This window comes from Uranotaenia lowii, chromosome 3 (assembly GCF_029784155.1).
Source record: "Uranotaenia lowii strain MFRU-FL chromosome 3, ASM2978415v1, whole genome shotgun sequence".
Classification (NCBI taxonomy): Eukaryota; Metazoa; Arthropoda; class Insecta; order Diptera; family Culicidae; genus Uranotaenia; species Uranotaenia lowii.
The window spans coordinates 133,864,986-133,886,386 of NC_073693.1; the positions used below are offsets into that span (position 1 = coordinate 133,864,986).

Here is a 21,401-nt window from a genome sequence, read left to right on the forward strand (position 1 = left end):
AATGCAGCCTTGTCTTCCCCTTCCAAACCCGAGTCCAAAGACCAAACTTTTTCTCTTCCAAACCTAGGTGCACAAAGGCATCCCGAAAGAGGTCATTCACCTGGTGCACAACAAGCTTGCAGTCGGTGATCATCTGGAAGATGACTCTCTAAACCATACTTTCTACTCCAAAAATGTGTCGGGTGATCGAATACATCCACAGGCGCGCTTTTGAGGTTAATGGTGATTCCGTTAATGATTATTTTAGGGTGGTACCTGGCAGGATGATTTATTCGCTCAACTTTCTTCGTTGATTTTACTCTTCGAAATCTTTATTTTAATTTTACGTTCTAGGTGGAGGTACTTTATGAATGATTAATTTTATTGTTATTGTTTCATTTGGTTTAGTTTCTAATTGGCTCTTAAATAATTAATATAAAGGTTATGAAGGAATTCTGTTGTTGGTTTTACTAGTAACTAGTGTACCCGTTACAAGCTAACAGGGTGGCCACTCAAAATAAATTATTGATTTCCCGCATTTTTCCCGTCTTTTTCCCGCATGGTTTCACGAAATTCCCGGTTTCATACAACAGAAAACCATACAAAATTCCGAATATTAATTTTTCAAACCATATAAACGAAAATCGATTAAGTTTTCTTTTAGTGATAAATGATCTTTAAATGGTTTTATTTTCAGTTATGTTTACCAATCAACCTACAAATCATTAGATTGATACGCAGAGTTTTTTTTGTTGATTATTAAAAATATGTCACTCGCTTTTTTTTTTTTTGCTTTGAAGGACTCGACATATCTCGAGTAAGAATTATTAAAAAATCCATAGTAAAACGGACGACAGCTATTTCTGAATACAAGGATATCCTTGTCGGAAACATGACCAGACTCTTTTGCTGTCTTAATTGCCGATTTAGTTGAAAATCCAATTTCTACTAGTCAGGTCGTTGTTCAATGAAGCAAGTTCAAACAAATCGAAACCGATCCAGCTCGGCAGGAGGATTCGTTTCGACCTTGTAGAAATCAGTCGAAGTCAATTGCATAGAGACTGATGATCAACTGTCAATCCATTTCCACTTGTTTCGACATATTTCGACTAGACTTCATTGAACAGACTTTCACTGAGCCAAAAATTCTCGACTTTTCAAAAAAAATCCCGGCTTTTTCCCGCTTTTTTCCCGTTGAATTTCAAATCCCGTCTATTTCCCGCTTTTCCCGCTTTTCCCGAATGGGTGGCCACCCTGAAGCTAAAGACTATTTTGGCGTATTATATTTATAGCAATTTTCAAACATCGTCCGCAAACCTTGCCCATGCCCAAAGAAACTTTCTTCGAACTTGTCCCCAAAACGAAAGAAATGCAAACAATAGTCAGTCAATAGAAAAGTTTTTTTTTTCAGCTCCTAAACCCAACATAAGTTGGTCGTTATGTTGTCTCGGCCCGTTTTTTTATGTTTTTGTCAATGGCTGCCGAAGCAAGTCTATTACCGGGCTATAAATTCTATACCATGCTACGATGCCTCCCAATGCGAATTCCCAACGCAAATCCCGAAGGAGCAGGTCGCGACATTCATTCCAATATGTCACGCCACAGTTTGGCAGAGGACGTCCAGATGTTAGAACAGCTCTAGCTCCTTCCGCGGTATTCAATGAGTAGCGATTCAATCGTTCAGTTTAGTGGTTTACAATACAAATAGGCTGAATATAAAGATTTTACTATGTTCGGTACAATGTGTGAAGATTGTTGGATATTTTACAGTGAATTTTATTAGGGCAAACACTCAATCAGTAGGCACAAATTCTGTCAGTGAATTTTCGTAGGGAAATTAACGGAATTTAAAATTTTAGCACCAAACTAAGCGATTTGGAAATATGTCCAAGGATGGACCTTGTCTTTTCGATCGTTTTTTAAGCCATCAGGAAGTCAACGACTATCTTGAAAGTCTGGTCAAAAATTATTCAAGTCGGATAGAAATTTTCTCCAGTGGGACCTCGTACGAGAATCGTTCGATTTTGGCGGTTCGAATAAGTCCGGATCAGCAGTTGTCAGTGTCGAGGTTCGGTAAAACGGATAAATCCCAGCGAATGTGTGTCCTTATTGATGCAGGAATTCATGCTCGAGAATGGATTACGATATCGGTGGCGCTTTACGTAATTCACCAGCTGGTCGAACGAGATGCCATCAACTGGCGGTGTCTGAAGAACTTCGACTGGATCGTGGTGCCTCTGTTGAACCCGGATGGATACCAATACAGTAGGGAGCATGTAATTATAAAAATGTTTATTTAATCCTAGTGAGATATTAAAGTTCAGCTTCTCAAACCTTACTATGTATAAAAAATCTTATGTTTTTTGTGCTTGGTCATGGTCATGAAAATGAAAATTCAAAATGAATCAAGTTCAAAAACACTGAAGTAGATTTTCCAAACGTTTAGGGCCCCCAGAGCCAGAGGTTTAAGTTCTCAAAGCTACACCATTGATTAAGTTCGTTACAAAGTTCCAATGCTGTTAAATTTTAATTGCAATTTTGTGATTCCCGTTGAAAGATGACAAAGTTATGTGCATTTCAAAAGTTTTCAAAAAAATTTTACAAAAAATCTACTTTCGAATAATTTCGACAATTTTGTTTCTGTTAAATAAATCATTAGTTGCAGAAATTAACCAAATTTGAAAATTTAGGGAAAATCCGAAGATCTTCAGCTCGTTACATAATAAAAAACCTAAAAACGAGAGTTATTAGAGTTTAGTGTCCAGGCACAGTGACGAGGTTTAGCAAATGAATCATTGCCAGAAATTCGAGAAATTCATCATAATGAAATTTAAAATGAATAGGAGATTTGTCAGATCTCACTTTCTAACTAATAGTTCAAAATCATTAGTACGAATCAGAAAAAAGAATAGACAATTCAACATCAGAAATATAAATCGACTACAGAGATGAGCAACCAGCAGCCGAATTCAGCCCTTGGGATCTAATTGTGCGGTCGCGAAGTTGTCATAAAATACTACCTACTCAATACCAAACAAGAAATTTTCACTTCACGTGTTTTTAAGTATTTGCGTATAACATACTATTATTGTGCTGAAGTCATGTACTGAAGACTTGAAAATTCTAACTCAAAAACAATAAATAATAGCAAGTCGGCAAAAGCAAATACAAAAAATCGGAAAACTACTGTCAAAGATTTTTCGTGCCCCCAAATGTACAAAGAGTACATAGATCATATACCGTCAAACGGGGCATCATGCAACAGCGGGGTTCGATGCAACATTTATATAACACTACATTAAATCAATTTTTAATTTAATGTATTATTATAAAGTTATCTTTTAATGATCACAAAATGATGATGACATCCCGAGCAGACTTTTATGGCAAAATTATACCTAGTTTTGCTATCATGCCTTGAAAGTAAATTGAGGTATCATTTTGCCCGAATAAAGGTGGTACAATGCCAAAATTTGGGTCTCACTTTTCATATATGGATACCTCGATTATACCAAGTGTAGGTTTCACTGAAACCTCAATGATGCCTTGTTTGGCCAACGTTTCTGAACCAGTTTCGAGGGCACAATGATGCCACTTTGAGGTATAATTTACTGCCAAAATTTAGCATCGTTGTGGTTCCAAAAATTTTATCAAATGGATGCCTAAACGAGGTATTAGCACAGAGAACCAGAGTTCGGGCTGGAGCCCCAACCGTGTGTAAAAATACCAACCGTGATTTCAAAACAAACGACGCCATTTTTGCAACTTAGCTAAGAGCCACCAGATGTCGTTACCGGTACTTTTATATTTTCCATTTTTTCTACACGCTCAGACGATAGTACCTTCAACGAATGAAAAATGCACTCAAAGCCAAATTTATTTTCAGTCACTCAATCAGGTATTAAATAAAATAATTGTAAGGTTTTTCAGTTTTGGCCGGTGTTTGTTTTTGTGGACATGAAATTCACTTTATCAAGACTTAATTGATTTTTTTTTTATAATTAAGAATAAATTTCGAGGATGAACACAAATTTTAAAATTCATTAAGTCTTATTTTTTCTTTCACAAAATTGTTATCTCGGTAGGATTGGTGAAAACTTGGCGCATGGTGTTATCGGATATCTGTAATAAGTATAATAGAAGGGGGGAATATTTGAAGAATTTATAAAATTTTGATATCAAGTTACTTTTAAATGCCTATTGCTATTCCCTTAAATTCTTAGGTGTCCGGGTATCCTCCATGCAATTACTTTGCTCTGTCTAAGAGGCTCAATTCGATATTAAGAAGCTATTCCAATTTTCGAATATTTTCGGAAGTAGGTAATAAAGTCCTATCCTGACAGAAATGACGTGATTTTTACTTGCTAGAATTTCGCACGAAGATGGGTGGTGAAACTTTCGATTAATTAGATTTGAAATGCTTCGTTATGAGTGAAATTTGATTAAAAAAAATTTGATCCTTAACAAAAAGTGGTGTTTATCCATTAGAGGGGTATCATAAATTAACACATCATACAGAAATCCTGCGGCAAATGTTTACTGAACTATTTTTGAAATTATAATTTATATTAAAACAGACACATAATTTAAATCTTATATGAACTTTCTCTTCAAACAACTAAATAATGTTTGCTTTTTTTCTCAAACAAAATCAGTGGCTCAATACAAAACGAGTACCAAATGAGGCATCATTTCCAAAAGAAAAAGATTTCGTTAAAAGCGCATATAGTTCCTGCTGCAAATTTCATTATGTTACTTTTTCTACACCCCAAAAAAAAGAAAACTAACTGAACTCAGTGTTGGTGCGACCTGGAAGCAAATTTTTGGTTATTTATGTTCTGAGTGTTCCAACTGTTGACAAAAAAAAATCGACAACAACAGCTGAGTCACTTAGCTAAGAGCCACTAGATGGTGCTGTTTTTAGGCCAATTTTAACGGTTTTAAAATGGCCGACGATTCAAATTCTTTCACACGGATTCGACACATATTTGTTCGGGGCCCGTTCTCTGGTTCTCTGTGGTATTAGCAAGCTTTTATCGAAAGCAAAATTTGTCATCCCTGTGCTACCTACCAGTCGAAAACGATACCCAAATTTTGACACTGTGCTCCATTTTTTCTAACAAAATTAAACTAAATTTCACATTCAGGGCATGATAGCAAACTTAAGCATTATTTTTTCCATAAAAGTGTGTCCGGGGGATATGATGAAAATCGCCTTTAATTATGCAACAACAAAAAAAGTGAATGTATGTTCGCAATTTGTTGGAACCATGAGTTCAAATAGCAATCTAAAACACCAAAATGTACATACAATTCGGAATTTAAATGTTCGTTATATGTCATGAACCATGAATATTACATCCAATCTCTTTTTATTGCATAAATAAAGGCGATTTTCATAATAAACAACTTTATCTTCCATAGTTTATGATGCAACGCAAAACTTTCATTTTGAATAATTTAAGTTATATTATTTTTATTTTAAAACCAAACGAGTTTCGCATTGTTTCGCACCACTGTATTCCCTCACTCATTCGAATCAAATCCTACTTGATATGGGAAGAATATTGGCCCTTATTCTGCGCCTCGAGTGACGTGACGATAGTCGAGTCACCCAAGTCACTCTATTCCAGCAGTCGGTTTAGGTGAGAAACGTCACTTCGGATGAACTTTGTGAGTTCTTACCCTATTATCGTAGTCACCGTGGGTGAGAATTGTCGCATTCGGGTGACGATTTTAGGTGAGGATTGTCGGTATGGATGTAGGTACCGACGAGGTAAAAATTTTAACAAAAATTCATGTCAAAAGAGATTTTAAATGATAAAAGGGATACGGAAACCTTAGCACTGAACGAAAAAGCTTGTATGAAAAGTTTTCAACCTCATTTTAAGCATTTAAAATTGCAAAGATAAAAAAGTGCAATCAAAAGCGAATTCTAGGTTTTATATTTTACAATCGGAATATTAATATGCAAATTCGATTGAATTTGATCCAAAATCTGAACCTGGAATGCTAATTGGAATCTGCAGCTAGGGCCTTGATTTTTGTATCAAAATTCAAATCTGAAAATTTTCTTGTTTAATGAAATTGATTATGATATAAACAATAACAGTTAATTGATTGCATTCAGCAAGTTCCTTAAAAAGTGTCCCCATAAAACCGACTTATGGACTTATGGTTAAGTTAATTGAACAAACACATTGAATCATTTTACTTGTTCTTTATTTGTATCAGATTCAAATCATGTTCCATTAATCCGATATTATAGGGCACCATTTTCCCGTTTGTTTGGATAACGTGCCACTATTAACCCTACGCTTTTTCGGAACACATTCCCGTCGCTGGGGGGAAGCCGTCACTTACATCCCACTTCACATACATACATCGGTATTTTCGGTCTCATCACAGATTCGGTTTTAAATCCCACAGATCGTCTTTCTAGTCGTCACCACCGGTATATCCGGTGTTCCGAGGTATCTTCTTCCGTCGTATAAAGAACGAAATGAACAAACAGACTGGACGGAATAGTTAAATGGATTCCATCGAAAAGCGCAAGACGAACTTGAACACCGATGATACGACTGATTGTTTCCATGGTCCAAACCTGGTTTTTTCTCATTTCGGGAAACCTAAAAAAGGTAGACAAAAGTTAGAAATGGTGAGATTAAAAGAAGCAACTTATTTTTCCAACCTGAAATAGCTGCTAAGGTTGTCGCAGATACTCGGAAGCTTTTTTGCGCACCGATTTGTGAGACAGCAGTTGCCCCTGCATGCTGTTCGAATTTTTGTTGCTCCAGTTTGATGCTGTTTCTGAAATCCGGGCTGGGCTGGAATTCTCTGTGGCTGGAATTTCCACTTTTGTAGCCAAATTTGTCCTTTTTTTTCTAATTGATCAGCTTGCTAACACCGTACAATCCGATAATTGTCCAGGACGGGGCACAATTTTCACTCGTTACTTTAAAATTCAATTTTCAAAAACCGAACCGTAAACACCGGCACAACACAATCAGAGCAAATTTCGCCATTTTGCTAGATGGGTTCATCCAGTCACTCAGCTCAGAATGAGTATCTGTCACTTGCTCTCACCTCACTTAAACCGACTGCCGGAATAAGGTGACAAGAGTCGAGTGACGGTCGGGTGACTCGCCAACTGTCACGTCATTCGCGGCGCAGAATAAGGGCCATTATCTGTTAACTTAAACGCTATTTTTAAAGTCAACGCAAAACCTTTTTTTTCAAAATTCTCAATGCATGAAACTGCTAACTCCATTCAAGTTCAAAATATAAACAAATAATTTGTTTAAAAACTAATTTGATTCTAACTTAAACTCAATTTAAAGCTAAATATACATATGTAAGGGTTTATATGTATTTGTTAGTATTTAAGATACAATAAAAATGTATTCGTACATTTTAAACATATGTATTGACAAATTGATTTTTTTTCATTCCTTCTAGAATTTTTATAGTTTGTGAATTTCTAACGCCTTTGTTTGCATTTTGGATAAAGAAAACAAGTTTTGATCTCCTAGCTAAGCTTTTTTGCAAAAACAGCCTAAAGTAACAGAACTTCTGGGTAGGGACGCGTTCTCTTTGATGTTCTACAATGTTCGTTAATTATCTTCAAACGTATTTCTCTCGATGCCATCCGACTCGAATCTGGACTCAAATCGATAAGCGAAGTGATATTTGTATGAATTTGAAACATATCTTTGTACTCATTGAAACATGCTATGAGTCGTCTTGAAATACCTACAAGATATACAGAAAACATGGTTGATAAAGAATTATTCCAACATCATCTTCAATGGCTACACAATAAGCAATAGCTTTGATCAACTTTTGGCAATGAATAGATTCAGGTGGCTTTTCAACAACAAATCCAGCAGCTCCTCTCAAGGCTCACTGCAATAACACCTAGCATTTCCAAATATTGGCAGGGTGGCACTGTTGACGTCGCCTGGAGAAATTGGCTGCTCTTATCAAATTCTTCTCAAGATACCCTATCAATTGAAGTTTTGCTATTTTCCGCATGATCCTTGTACTAGTTGAAGAAACCCTCGCCTTGATTTTTCGGCGCACAGTTGCTTGCCTGTAACATTTACCTTCAGTTTAGAACCTAATTAAAGGAATATGTATGCATATATGTACACCTGAGTCGCAATGTTTATCTCATGGATCGAAATTCCGTAATCATCACCTTCTTCTTCATGTTATTCGTCAGGAACCAGTAGCAGCTCTTAGAACAGGAACGGAACGGCCCCGCATTATTCAAAATATTTAATCGCTTCGAGATCTCGATCTGTGGGGGAGTTTCAAACGAAAAGGCAAATTGAGCATAAATCTATAATAAGCTCGTTTTGTGGAATATTGATAGCGAATTTTCCCCCGATCAGTACGTTTCGAAAATCACCGATACGGGAGAAATATTCCCCGTCGAAGAAGAAAAGCAAACTCACCTTCATTACCCGGTCGGATGTGTTAAAAAATTTCCTCATATTGTCTCTGCGGTGCAAATCGTTCATCAATTCACAGTTCCTGATGCTAAAAATCTTCCTTGCGTGCTTATCAAGTTTATAAACCGCCGCCGCCATGGAACCTTGATGCATCCGTCGAAAGATAGCAGATGTGCAAACTCCAAACGTAGCAGATTTCGGTGCTTTCATTCTTTTGCCGATTAAACCGTATCCTGGATCCGCTCCCTCTATTCAAAACATTGAGACTGTTTATCACCTCCTTGACCGCCAATCCTTATTTTTCCAATCAGGGAGCAATTGCCGGATTTTCCCGGTATAAACCAACCGAACCAGATCAAAACAACACAATGACAAAAACACCGCCCTTTTGACGTTCCTCTCTGTGACAGAGGTGCCAGGTGTTCTTATTTTCAAAGGTTTGTCCTGATTATCAGGATATCGAACAAATCTTTAATAAAAGAGTTTAACCGATGATAATCTTTGTTTCAGATGAGATTTAAATGGTGCTTTTCCCTATAAATTGCAGGTCAGCCAAGATTTCGCTCGCCTCAGTTGCATAAATTAAGGCGTCTGCGAACCTATAATTCGCCTTTATTCATGTAATCTAAGCTGAAATTAGTGGTGTCCTGAAAAATCCTGATTTCTTCTTCGAGTTGTCCTGAGAAAATCACCTGGCAGCCCTGCTTAACGATGCGTAACTGGGTTGCCAAGTGCACTGGATTTCTCTCATGTATAATTTAAAAAATTTGGCACGTAAATGTATCGCCAAGTAATTTCTTTTAGACCTGGAATTTTACTACAAGTATCCTACTTCTTTTTGTAACAGAAAATTGCTTTAATATATAAAAGTTGTTTTATTTTTGTTTACACAAGCTGATTTAAAACGATGTGTGCTGTGATTATCATAAATGCACCCATTTTCAATGACATGTAACAGTCATTTTTTCTGTTCACTGACTTTTTCATTGTGTACTGATTTTTGAAAAAAACTTACCTGGCATCTCTGATCATATATCATCTGCAAATTTATCAGTAGGCAAGATGGACCATAATGGTCTCAGCCGTCCCCTAGCGGGACAAGCATAATTAAAAAAAAAATTATCAGTATAGTGGAATAGGGTAACGGATTTATTTTGGACCAGAGGCTATATTTTGGACCACCTTGTCTAGCGCTTTTATAAAACTCTTATAATCTTGGAAAAAATTAGTGCCAGGACTTAAACTTTTTTTGTTGAAAAATTGATGATAATAAGTTTCTTTATGAGGGAGCTCGAAAAGGATGGTCCAAAATAGTTCCGTTACCTTATATGTCTAACTTTCATGTTATCGGTCTGTATATTTAAAAGAAATTGAATAATATGGAATATATCATATTTATAATAAAATCAGCTGTTGTTTGAAACTTGTTTTAATTGAATAACTTGTAACCGTTTGTAACCTAAAAATAATGTGTCTCCGACACTTTTGCAAAACAGACTACATCCCTGGTAAGGGGTTCTCACTAGCTCTCATCGAGAGACGTCAAAACAATCGCCACTCAGGGGTTCGTCCCATTTTACCTCCCATCCCTCTCACTACGCGGCTACTCTCTCCCGAGAGATACCCATGGGCGCGGATGAACAGGCTTTTGTTATCGCGAGGAAGTGTCATCACCCAATCAACGTCGCACACGTCATTTCCATTTGCCGACGTACTTATATATTGGTGTGACGGTCGGATGAACTCTATGTGATTCAAGGTTGCTTAGATTCGGCCTAGCAAGTAAAGGTTTCTTTCTGTCCGTGAACGCCTTAGGGCTATGAAGTGCGCGCCGTGTCCGTAAAGTTAAAAGTAATAATCACGTTTTTTAAAGTGGTTCAACTAATTCTAAAGAATAAATACTAATTACAGGTTAAAAAGTACAAGTAAGGTCTACAAGTTAAAAGACGTAAAACACGGAAAGTTAAAAGTGGCTAAAAATATAAGTTGTATGTTTGATAGAAATAGTACGTATAAACAAAGTCACGTGTTAAAATGTGTAACTAAAACATATTTTGTGTATCACACAGCTAAAAACGTTGTAAAAGTTTATAATAACAAAATAATAACAAGTTACACCGAATTACGAACGAAAAGGTAAAATTCTTAAAGTTTAGATTAAAATGTTAGAACAAACACCACGTGGATCTGTGCGAGAATACTTAAATTGTTTTCTTATATCAAATAGCCGTAAAACCACGTGAAATGTTACATAGAAGAAACACTGAAACAGATTAAAAACAAAATACGAAGAAAAAGGTAAATTTTGTTAAAACTTATATTCATATAAATATTGTAAAATAGTTATAAGAAAGAAAACATGCGGTAAACAAAAATATGACATCACGTGTAGTAATTGCTCTGGTCAGGTCCAGAGGACCTTTTTCTTCTTGGTTTATTCCCTTCAAGCTTTGCATCGACCTCGACAGGTGGCGGTTGTGGCCAACACAAATAACCACGCTAAATACGGACAGAAAAGTAAGACGCATCGGGTGGACATAACCTCAATCCAGTCTACCTAACAACAACCGCACCAACTCGGACCTGTATCAGCTATTGTTGATTCGACACCGTTTCGGGACGCCGAAATCGGTGAGAATCTACCAGAACAATCAACCGGGTCGATAAGGAAAGCTTCAAAGATCGCAACGCAAACAACTAACCAGAAACCTACACCTGTAAAACCGCAAGTATAAGAGCAAACGTGATGTTGAGTTTAGGGTTATTGTCGCCAATAAATAACCACGCAGTACTTTGTAAACCCAATATCCTGTGTTAGTACTATTTATTTAGTTGAAGTTGTTTCCACTTTTTGATTTGTTATCGTTAATACTACGTTTTCCCATGCCTCCCCCTGATACGTTCCGAGAAAGAATTTCTACTTTGGTCAGCTATGAAAATTAGTCTCCGAAAAACGGTTGGTGACATGCGAGGTACCACTCGCTTTTTATAACAGGGTTTGTTTGTTACGCTTTTGGACATCTCTATTTTGGGTACCCTTGCAGCACTCAAGAGGGAGTAGCCCGTGGTGATTCCTGATTACGACCCTGAGTCCACAATTCCACTCAATACACCTTTAACCAAAACCACCCACCCACTGAGTTAACCTCAAGTTACAATTTGGCGCCCGCAAAAAAAAATACTATCACCAAGGTTACATTTACCCATTCCCCTAGGGAGGGACGAAAAACATTTTGTTTTAAATTTTTGGATCGTTCTCCAACCGATTATTATAAATTAAAAATACATTATTTTCTTATCCTGTTTATTATTAAATTGGCCAGAGTTTCTAATTCTTGGTATATTTATTCATAAATATATTATTTAAAATTAAATAGTTAAAAAAATAAATTAAATTAAAATGGATTCGGAAATTAACGAATTGTATAAAAATATGATGGTGCATCATTTAGATCGAAGTGAGATCATTTATGAGCTTACTATACGAGCAGTAGAATGTTCTGAAAAAGATACAAAAGCAGCATTAATGAGACGGCTCAAAGACCGTCTGAAAGCAGAGAAAATTGGATCCCAAGATATTGATTCCACTCGATGGGATAAAACTATTGATGAAGAAATTCAATTGATTGACCGAGAAATAAAATGTATTGTTGATTATTTAGAACGAAGAATTTACTTTGAAGGTGTTCGGGATACTCTTAAAACCAGATTAGCTCATTATTTCGTTAGATGCACAAGAGCTTTAGAAATCGCTGAAAATGAAAACGATTTAAATGATTTAGACAAATTACAATCCGCAATTCGCGAACATATAACTTCATTCTTCGCCCCATTTGCTTCACTTCAGAAAACGCAATCAACGCTGATGGCTAATATTGCAAGCTCATTGGCAGAACTGAATCTTTCCAAAAATAGGATATTGAAAAAGAAAAAGTATGGAAAAGAAAAAGAAAATCCGAAAGAATCAGAAAGTAGCGAATATGGGGGTAGCAATAATGATATTGGTAGTCTGGATGAAACTGAAGAAGAAGCCGTTGATCTAAACCCACGTGGTGAGAGATCACGTGCTCAGCCTCGAGTTTTGAAGTCAGTTCGAAACCATCCACGTAAACGTTCGCCAGATTCGGAAAGAGACGAAAGGTATCTCAGGCGTATTTCCCTTAAAACGAAACCCAGCAAATCTCGCCCATATCACGACAGTTCTGATTATCGCGCTTCAAATTCAGATTCTGACTCTGATCCCCGACATTCTCAATCGCGACGACCGCGACGCGTAGATCGATCACCACCACATGTTTACCGTGCGCGTAGAGGCCGACCAGTGTCCGACTGGAACCTCTGGTACGACGGCAAAGACAACGGTCAAGGTCTTATGCGATTTTTACGTGAAGTCGAGTTCACCGCAGAATCCGAAAACATATCACATCGAGAGTTATTCCGATCAGCCATCAATCTATTTCGCGGCCCTGCTAGAGCATGGTTTATGTCAGGCGTCGAAAACGAAGAATTCATTTCCTGGAAACAGTTGACGCGCGAAATCAAAAAGGAATTTCTATCCCCTGATCACGACCACGCCAGTGAAATGCGCGCGATATCCCGAAAACAGGGCCCTAAAGAAAAATTTCAAAATTTCCTTGTCGAGATGCAAAACATTTTCAACGGTTTTACCAAGCACGTGTCAGAGAAACGAAAATTTCAAATCATATTCCGGAATATGCGATCTGATTACCGCGGATACGCGATCGCGTCTAAAATCGACAATCTAGCCGACCTTAAAACCTTCGGACGTCAACTAGATGCCACGTTCTGGTACAAGTTCCAATCCACCGACGACCATCCGCGTACACGTCCTCAAGTTAATGAACTCCGCACCGGAACAAAACCGAAAATTCGTGACAACACGGAAAAATCGTATCAAAAATCGCGTTACTTTTACGGTAATTCAAAACACGAAACCGGAAATGACTACCGAAAACCGAAAAACACTTATAGGGATTCATATAGGAAAGATCAGGAACCATTCCCGAAGAAAAAACCGGTTCTTGATGGTCATGAACTCTTGCTGTCGAAATACTCACCTTTGCCAGAAGATATGTGCTACAATTGTAGGCTCAAAGGTCATCACTTCAAAGATTGTGACAGACCTGCGCACATATTTTGTCATCGTTGCGGTTTCATGAATTATGAAACTAAAAATTGCCCCTACTGTGCAAAAAACTCGCACACAACTGCTTGAAAGGGCAAGTAGTTCCTCAATTATCGCAAAATCCCTTACAAAATCCCACCCACGCAATTGATTTGGTCCAACTAGGGTACCAAATCGTTGAACCCACTGATTATGTCCCTTGTAATAACAACGAAGTAAACGAGCTTCTCCTCAATTTGAGAAAAGACAGTCGTCCTTTCGCTAAGGTCACGATTTTCGGGGTGCCCATTATCGGTCTACTCGATAGTGGGGCCAATAGAAGCGTGTTAGGCTCAGGAGCTGAAAAAATGATCCAATCTTGCCGTTTACATATCCATAAAACCACCTTAGATGTCGCTACAGCTAACGGACAAAACTTAGAAGTTTTGGGATACGTGAACGCTCCTTTGAACTTCAACGGTTCGACAAAAATGGTGGATTTGCTGGTCATTCCCTCACTCAAACAGAAACTAATCCTTGGTTCCGATTTCTGGAACGTTTTTGGGATTGTACCTTCGCTTCTCCCCATCTCTGTTGAAGAAGTAGAAAGCTTACAGGACGTTTCACAGTTGTCCCCTGATCAGCAGCTGGAATTAGAAGAAGTGAAAAACCTGTTTAAAGTAGCCGTAGACGATAAACTAGAAGCGACCCCTTTAATTTCCCATCGTATCGAACTCAGCGAAGATGCTAAGAAGAAACCGCCTGTGCGTATCAACCCATATCCGGTTTCACCAAAACGCCAAGCTCAAATCGACACTGAACTCAACAGAATGCTCGAGTGCGGCATCATTGAAAAGTCATACAGTGATTGGTCTCTACGTCTGGTCCCAGTCGACAAGACTGATGGCACTGTTAGACTTTGCATTGATGCCCGCAAGTTAAACGAACTTACCGTTAGAGACTCGTACCCACTTCCACACGCCGACCGAATTCTTAGTCGAATAGGCCCCTGTAGGTTTATCTCCACTATAGATCTGTCAAAGGCATTTTTACAGGTACCATTACATCCAAGATCGAAGAAATACACCGCGTTTTCCGTTTTAGGCCGAGGGTTTTTCCAGTTCCGACGGATGCCATACGGTTTGGTCAACAGCCCGGCGACCCTGGCCCGCCTAATGGACCGAATACTGGGTGGAAGTGAGCTTGAACCGTTCGTGTTCGTTTACCTCGATGATATTATCGTGGTAAGCGACACGTTCGATGATCACGTGGCTCGACTACGAGAAGTAGCTTCTCGCCTGAATATGGCCAACTTGTCCATAAACATCAAGAAATCCAAATTCTGTGTCCATGAAGTGGGATACCTTGGCTACATTCTTTGTCAGCAAGGATTACGACCCAATCCAGAACGAGTTGAGTCAATCGTTAATTACGAGAGACCAAACTCGCTTCGCGCTTTGAGAAGATTTTTAGGGATGTGCAACTACTATCGAAGATTCATAGCTAACTTCAGTGCAGTTGTACAGCCCCTAACAGATCTTCTCAAAGGCAAGCCCAAAGCTATCAAATGGCATGACCTCGCTGAAACAGCATTCGTTACGATAAAGGAACTGTTGATCAGCACCCCTATCTTAACGAATCCTGACTTCAGCAGGCCGTTCTGCATACACTGTGATGCAAGTGATATCGCTATAGCGGGAGTACTGACTCAATTCTACGACAACGGTGAAAAGCCCGTCGCTTTCTTTTCCCAGAAACTAAGGACCACGCAACAACGTTATTGCGCTACAGAAAAGGAAGCTTTAGCAGTCCTCAAGTCCATCGAAAAGTTCCGATGTTATGTTGAGGGTACGAAGTTCACCGTGTACACGGATGCCTCGGCCCTCACATACATCCTTAGAAGCAGCTGGAGAACTTCTTCCAGACTGTGCAGGTGGAGCATTGAGCTGCAACGATATGACATGGAGATCAAGCACCGACGAGGGTCTGACAACGTGGTGCCTGACGCTCTATCTCGTGCAGTCGAAGAGCTCAATACTTCACCTGGACATCCTAGCTGGTATCTGACAATGGTAGCCAAAGTCGAGCAAGAACCTGAAAAACACAAAGATTATCGTTTAGAAAATGGTGTACTTAAAAGATTAATATCATCCAACGAACCCGCTACCGATTACTCTTTTTCGTGGAAAGTCTGCGTTCCGCCGGATCTGCATGAGCAGGTTTTGGTAGAGAACCACGATGATGCCCTACACTTGGGTTATGAAAAAACACTTGCCAAAATAAAAAAGTTGTACTATTGGCCCAAAATGGCACAGTATGTACGTTCATACATCGGAAAATGCATCTTATGCAAAGAATGCAAGCCTGCTAACACCTCCCAACATCCTACCATGGGCAATCAAAGAATTGTCACAAAACCGTTCCAGATAATTGGTATCGATTTCATACAATCCTTACCCAGGAGTAAACAGGGCAACTCCCATCTCTTTGTGGTAATGGATTTGTTCTCAAAGTTTTCCCTTCTGTTTCCTGTTAGGAAGATAGCCACGCCGATAGTGTGTAAACTCCTTGAAGAGAATTGGTTTCGACGCTACTCAACTCCCGAATGTCTTATCTCAGACAACGCATCGACGTTTTTGTCGAAGGAGTTTAAGATTTTCCTCGATAAATACAACGTGCGCCACTGGACTAATGCCCGCCACCACAGCCAGTCAAACCCGGTGGAAAGGCTTAATCGCACAATCAACGCGTGCGTCAGAACATACGTTAGGTCCGACCAAACTCTATGGGACACGCGAATCTCGGAAATTGAACACGCCCTAAACAACACCCCTCACTCCGCCACTGGATTTTCCCCTTATAAAATATTATTTGGTCACGAAATAGTCGATTCTGGCGATCAACATCGCATCGATCGTGATGCTGAGGGAATTTCGGATTCAGTAAGGCAGGAACAACAAAACAGCACTAATCAGTTTATCCACGATATTGTATCTAAAAATATCAAGAAAAATTTTGATAAAAATGCGAAAACATATAATTTACGGTATAAAACCTCTGCTCCGGTGTACGAAGTCGGTCAACAGGTCCTAAAACGAAACTTTCGTCAGTCCTCGGCCGGTGAAAAATACAACGCCAAACTTGGACCGTGCTATAATCCTTGCAAGATCCTTGCTCGGATTGGCACCAGCTCCTATGAGTTAGCTGATCCTTCGGGCAAATCCATTGGGGTCTTCTCCGCAGCCGACTTAAAACCTTGTACCTGAAAAAAAAAGAAGAAAACGAAAACAAATATTATTGCACCTGCTCGGGTCAATAACCGATACATAAAACTTACCCTAAATCGTATCCTGTATTGATTTCCTTCCATCCGTAGGTTTAGCTTCAGCCATCTGCCCAGGAGATGCGAAGAAACGAAATAAGCACAGGAACTAGTATTTCTAATCGCGATAGCACAACACGTTCGGAAATGTTGTAGCACTTCGATCTATAAAGAAAATTATCCGCTCGCACCTGGTGATTTTGGCCTAATTTTGCACCTTTCCAGGTATTTCCTCCCCGCAGTTTTAGCTGAAAAGAAAAGAGAGATAGAAAAACGTTAGAATAGTACTAAAATCTGCCCATATTAGCGCTTTTGAGGACTTATTTTTGCGAAAATAAGGTGAAAAACTTACCAAAATTGCACCATCCATCTGAGCCATTGTTTACATTGAAAGCTTTCGAAATTTTTATAATCGCTGACGTATCGCGTGAGTGAACGTCACTCAATGAGTTCCATTGAGGTAATTTGAGGCTGTTCCAATCACATGCTGATTGAGAAATAGGCTATTCGAGAATATCAAAGATCCAAATAAAATATTAATAATTCCAATATTTCACAATGAAATAGAAAAACAAATGTTTGCGTTCATCTCTTTGATCACAAAATGAATGATTTTCATTCATTTTGAGAAGGGACGATGGGGTAATGTAACCGTTTGTAACCTAAAAATAATGTGTCTCCGACACTTTTGCAAAACAGACTACATCCCTGGTAAGGGGTTCTCACTAGCTCTCATCGAGAGACGTCAAAACAATCGCCACTCAGGGGTTCGTCCCATTTTACCTCCCATCCCTCTCACTACGCGGCTACTCTCTCCCGAGAGATACCCATGGGCGCGGATGAACAGGCTTTTGTTATCGCGAGGAAGTGTCATCACCCAATCAACGTCGCACACGTCATTTCCATTTGCCGACGTACTTATATATTGGTGTGACGGTCGGATGAACTCTATGTGATTCAAGGTTGCTTAGATTCGGCCTAGCAAGTAAAGGTTTCTTTCTGTCCGTGAACGCCTTAGGGCTATGAAGTGCGCGCCGTGTCCGTAAAGTTAAAAGTAATAATCACGTTTTTTAAAGTGGTTCAACTAATTCTAAAGAATAAATACTAATTACAGGTTAAAAAGTACAAGTAAGGTCTACAAGTTAAAAGACGTAAAACACGGAAAGTTAAAAGTGGCTAAAAATATAAGTTGTATGTTTGATAGAAATAGTACGTATAAACAAAGTCACGTGTTAAAATGTGTAACTAAAACATATTTTGTGTATCACACAGCTAAAAACGTTGTAAAAGTTTATAATAACAAAATAATAACAAGTTACACCGAATTACGAACGAAAAGGTAAAATTCTTAAAGTTTAGATTAAAATGTTAGAACAAACACCACGTGGATCTGTGCGAGAATACTTAAATTGTTTTCTTATATCAAATAGCCGTAAAACCACGTGAAATGTTACATAGAAGAAACACTGAAACAGATTAAAAACAAAATACGAAGAAAAAGGTAAATTTTGTTAAAACTTATATTCATATAAATATTGTAAAATAGTTATAAGAAAGAAAACATGCGGTAAACAAAAATATGACATCACGTGTAGTAATTGCTCTGGTCAGGTCCAGAGGACCTTTTTCTTCTTGGTTTATTCCCTTCAAGCTTTGCATCGACCTCGACAGGTGGCGGTTGTGGCCAACACAAATAACCACGCTAAATACGGACAGAAAAGTAAGACGCATCGGGTGGACATAACCTCAATCCAGTCTACCTAACAACAACCGCACCAACTCGGACCTGTATCAGCTATTGTTGATTCGACACCGTTTCGGGACGCCGAAATCGGTGAGAATCTACCAGAACAATCAACCGGGTCGATAAGGAAAGCTTCAAAGATCGCAACGCAAACAACTAACCAGAAACCTACACCTGTAAAACCGCAAGTATAAGAGCAAACGTGATGTTGAGTTTAGGGTTATTGTCGCCAATAAATAACCACGCAGTACTTTGTAAACCCAATATCCTGTGTTAGTACTATTTATTTAGTTGAAGTTGTTTCCACTTTTTGATTTGTTATCGTTAATACTACGTTTTCCCATGCCTCCCCCTGATACGTTCCGAGAAAGAATTTCTACTTTGGTCAGCTATGAAAATTAGTCTCCGAAAAACGGTTGGTGACATGCGAGGTACCACTCGCTTTTTATAACAGGGTTTGTTTGTTACGCTTTTGGACATCTCTATTTTGGGTACCCTTGCAGCACTCAAGAGGGAGTAGCCCGTGGTGATTCCTGATTACGACCCTGAGTCCACAATTCCACTCAATACACCTTTAACCAAAACCACCCACCCACTGAGTTAACCTCGAGTTACAAACTATTTGATTTGTGCATTATTTTATGTTTTAACACTGAACAGTCAATGGTTAGAATTTAATTATATTCTTAAAAATGTATAAGATTAGAAGGGATTTTTTTTTTGTAAGATGGTTTGTGATTCAACTATGTTAGTTTTTACTTTTGATTAATTTATTATTTCTTTTTGCGATGAGCTAGAACATGAATATGATTCAATATTTTCAAATCTTAATTTATCAATTTTTGTTTTAAAAACCTGGAAGCCCGTCCAATAACCAATAATTTTTATAGTTATTTGTTTTTTGACGAAAATTTTAATTCTTCATGTTTTTAATCACGTACATGAATTTCATAAAAACTTTTGTTTATTATAATTGATAATCCCAATAAGCTTGATTTCAATTGTTAATTTCTATTTGATTCGGTGATACCTTAACGATGCTTAGTTTTACTATGACATAGAAATCAACACTAAGTAATCAACGCACTATGCTGATAACGACTGAGTTCGTTGTTTGTTTTCAGTACAATTTAAATTTAAACACTTTAAAAAAAAAAATTTCTATCGCTGAAATTTGATTGCTAAATCGTGTTATTTCAATTTCATTCAATTTCATCAGTTCAATTTAATTTTGAACACTTAATTTAATCTGATTTTTTATCAAACAAAATAGAATACCAAATCATGCTATCATTTTGATCTCACTTTTCTGCTCTATTGAAATAAATGAAACCTTAATGATGCCTTGTTGTGTTATCAGGGAAAAACTAAAACCAAATAAAGCTTTCATTTTGGTCTCAATGCCTTATTTAGGTATTGGATTGGCATCATATTTTGACATATTGATGCTTCAATGAAACCTGATTATGCAATCGGGAAAAAATTGATACTAAATTATGCTATCATTTTGGCATTGATAGCTCAGCTTGGTTACTGTTTGCTATCGATTTGGGCATCAAAGTCTACTCGGGATAATTTCTCACATTTTAAGCTAGTTTTCTTAAGTTTTTCATTTTTATGTAAAATTTAAAAAATCGAGCAATAAATGTACAAATTTTAACATTTTTTGATGCCGAAAAAAACTTTACCCAGTGTAGGGAATAAAGCATGTATAAATAATTTAAATACAGTTAGCAGGTGTGTAAAATTGAAAGAATGGCAACACTATTTGAAAAGAGTACATTTAGTGGTATGAATAAGATTTAGCAATTGCTTCGGCAGCTTTTACTTAGCTCGAAATCAAGCAAAGCAAAAGCCCAAAGCATTTGCTTAGTTTGGTATGAATAAACATTTGCTTAGCGGATGTGTACTAAAGTCTTAGAACATAGCTTTTGCTTCGAAAAATAGAGCTATCCAACCAGCAGAATCTGAAGTTTTCTCAAGTTAAATGAAAGAAGACGATCAGAAAATTTAAAAGTCCGGCTAAAATAGCCATGAAGTCGACGGGGCGCATGGTGGGTGTAAGAACGACCGGAAATTTTTTGGTTATTGCGTGCTCGTATGTTGATGTTTAAAGAAAAATGAATACATATTCGAATATAGTCAAACAACAAATAGCCTAACTTTAACATTTATCATAGCTCTCCCACACGTATTCGGATCGGGATAATCCGATGTATAAAAAAATAGGTAATAGGCGCGCATCTTAATTTAATTTTTTTTTTAAATCTTAGAATTATAAAAAAAAATCATATAAATATGGAAGTCTGAATTATGTTTTAAATTATTACAATTTTCTTTCAACTTCAAGCCGATTGGGACTTCTTCCACTATAGCCGGAATTTTTAATTTAAAATATTTACTGATTGATTTGTTAAGTTTCATCTTAGACGAATCAATTCATACAACGACAGGAATATGAAAAAAAAAAGCTGGATTATCACTCCGACTTTTCTTTATACATGTTGAAAATGCCTTTTTGAATTGTTTTGAAGTGTAATATTGCTTATTTAATAAATTCATGACATTGCTAAAGAATTTTTTATTGGAAAAGTCTGCTACCGAGCATGCTTAGAAAATAAAGCAATTGCTAGGAGATTTGTCGAGCGATTACTTCAGATTTGGGCTTTATTCATACCAAATTAGCTTGTTCTAAAAGTAAAAGCTCCTGACAGAGAAAACAGCTGTCAAAAAAAACTTTATTCATATCAACCGAAGCAATTGCTTTAAGCGACT

At 37.7% G+C, this 21,401-nt stretch overlaps 1 protein-coding gene and 3 long non-coding RNA genes across 4 annotated transcripts in view; 3 read left to right on the forward strand and 1 right to left on the reverse strand.

Annotated features, from left to right (window-relative positions):
• The first annotated feature begins 1,815 nt into the window (after positions 1–1,815).
• Positions 1,816–21,401, forward strand: part of LOC129750996 (carboxypeptidase B-like) — a 38,054-nt gene continuing 18,468 nt past the window's right edge. Inside the window, exon 1 of the mRNA XM_055746229.1 lies at positions 1,816–2,255. Within this exon, the coding sequence (XP_055602204.1) occupies positions 1,863–2,255 (393 nt within the window). The 5' untranslated portion in view covers positions 1,816–1,862. The remainder of the gene's footprint in view (positions 2,256–21,401) is intronic.
• LOC129750997 (uncharacterized) lies at positions 6,185–7,071 on the reverse strand. Its single transcript, XR_008738555.1, has 2 exons — positions 6,671–7,071; positions 6,185–6,608 (listed from the first exon to the last, which is right to left on the reverse strand). It is a non-coding gene; the product is annotated as an uncharacterized LOC129750997 (long non-coding RNA).
• LOC129750998 (uncharacterized) lies at positions 10,517–11,202 on the forward strand. Its single transcript, XR_008738556.1, has 3 exons — positions 10,517–10,571; positions 10,663–10,733; positions 10,884–11,202. It is a non-coding gene; the product is annotated as an uncharacterized LOC129750998 (long non-coding RNA).
• Positions 18,167–18,852, forward strand: LOC129750999 (uncharacterized). Its single transcript, XR_008738557.1, has 3 exons — positions 18,167–18,221; positions 18,313–18,383; positions 18,534–18,852. It is a non-coding gene; the product is annotated as an uncharacterized LOC129750999 (long non-coding RNA).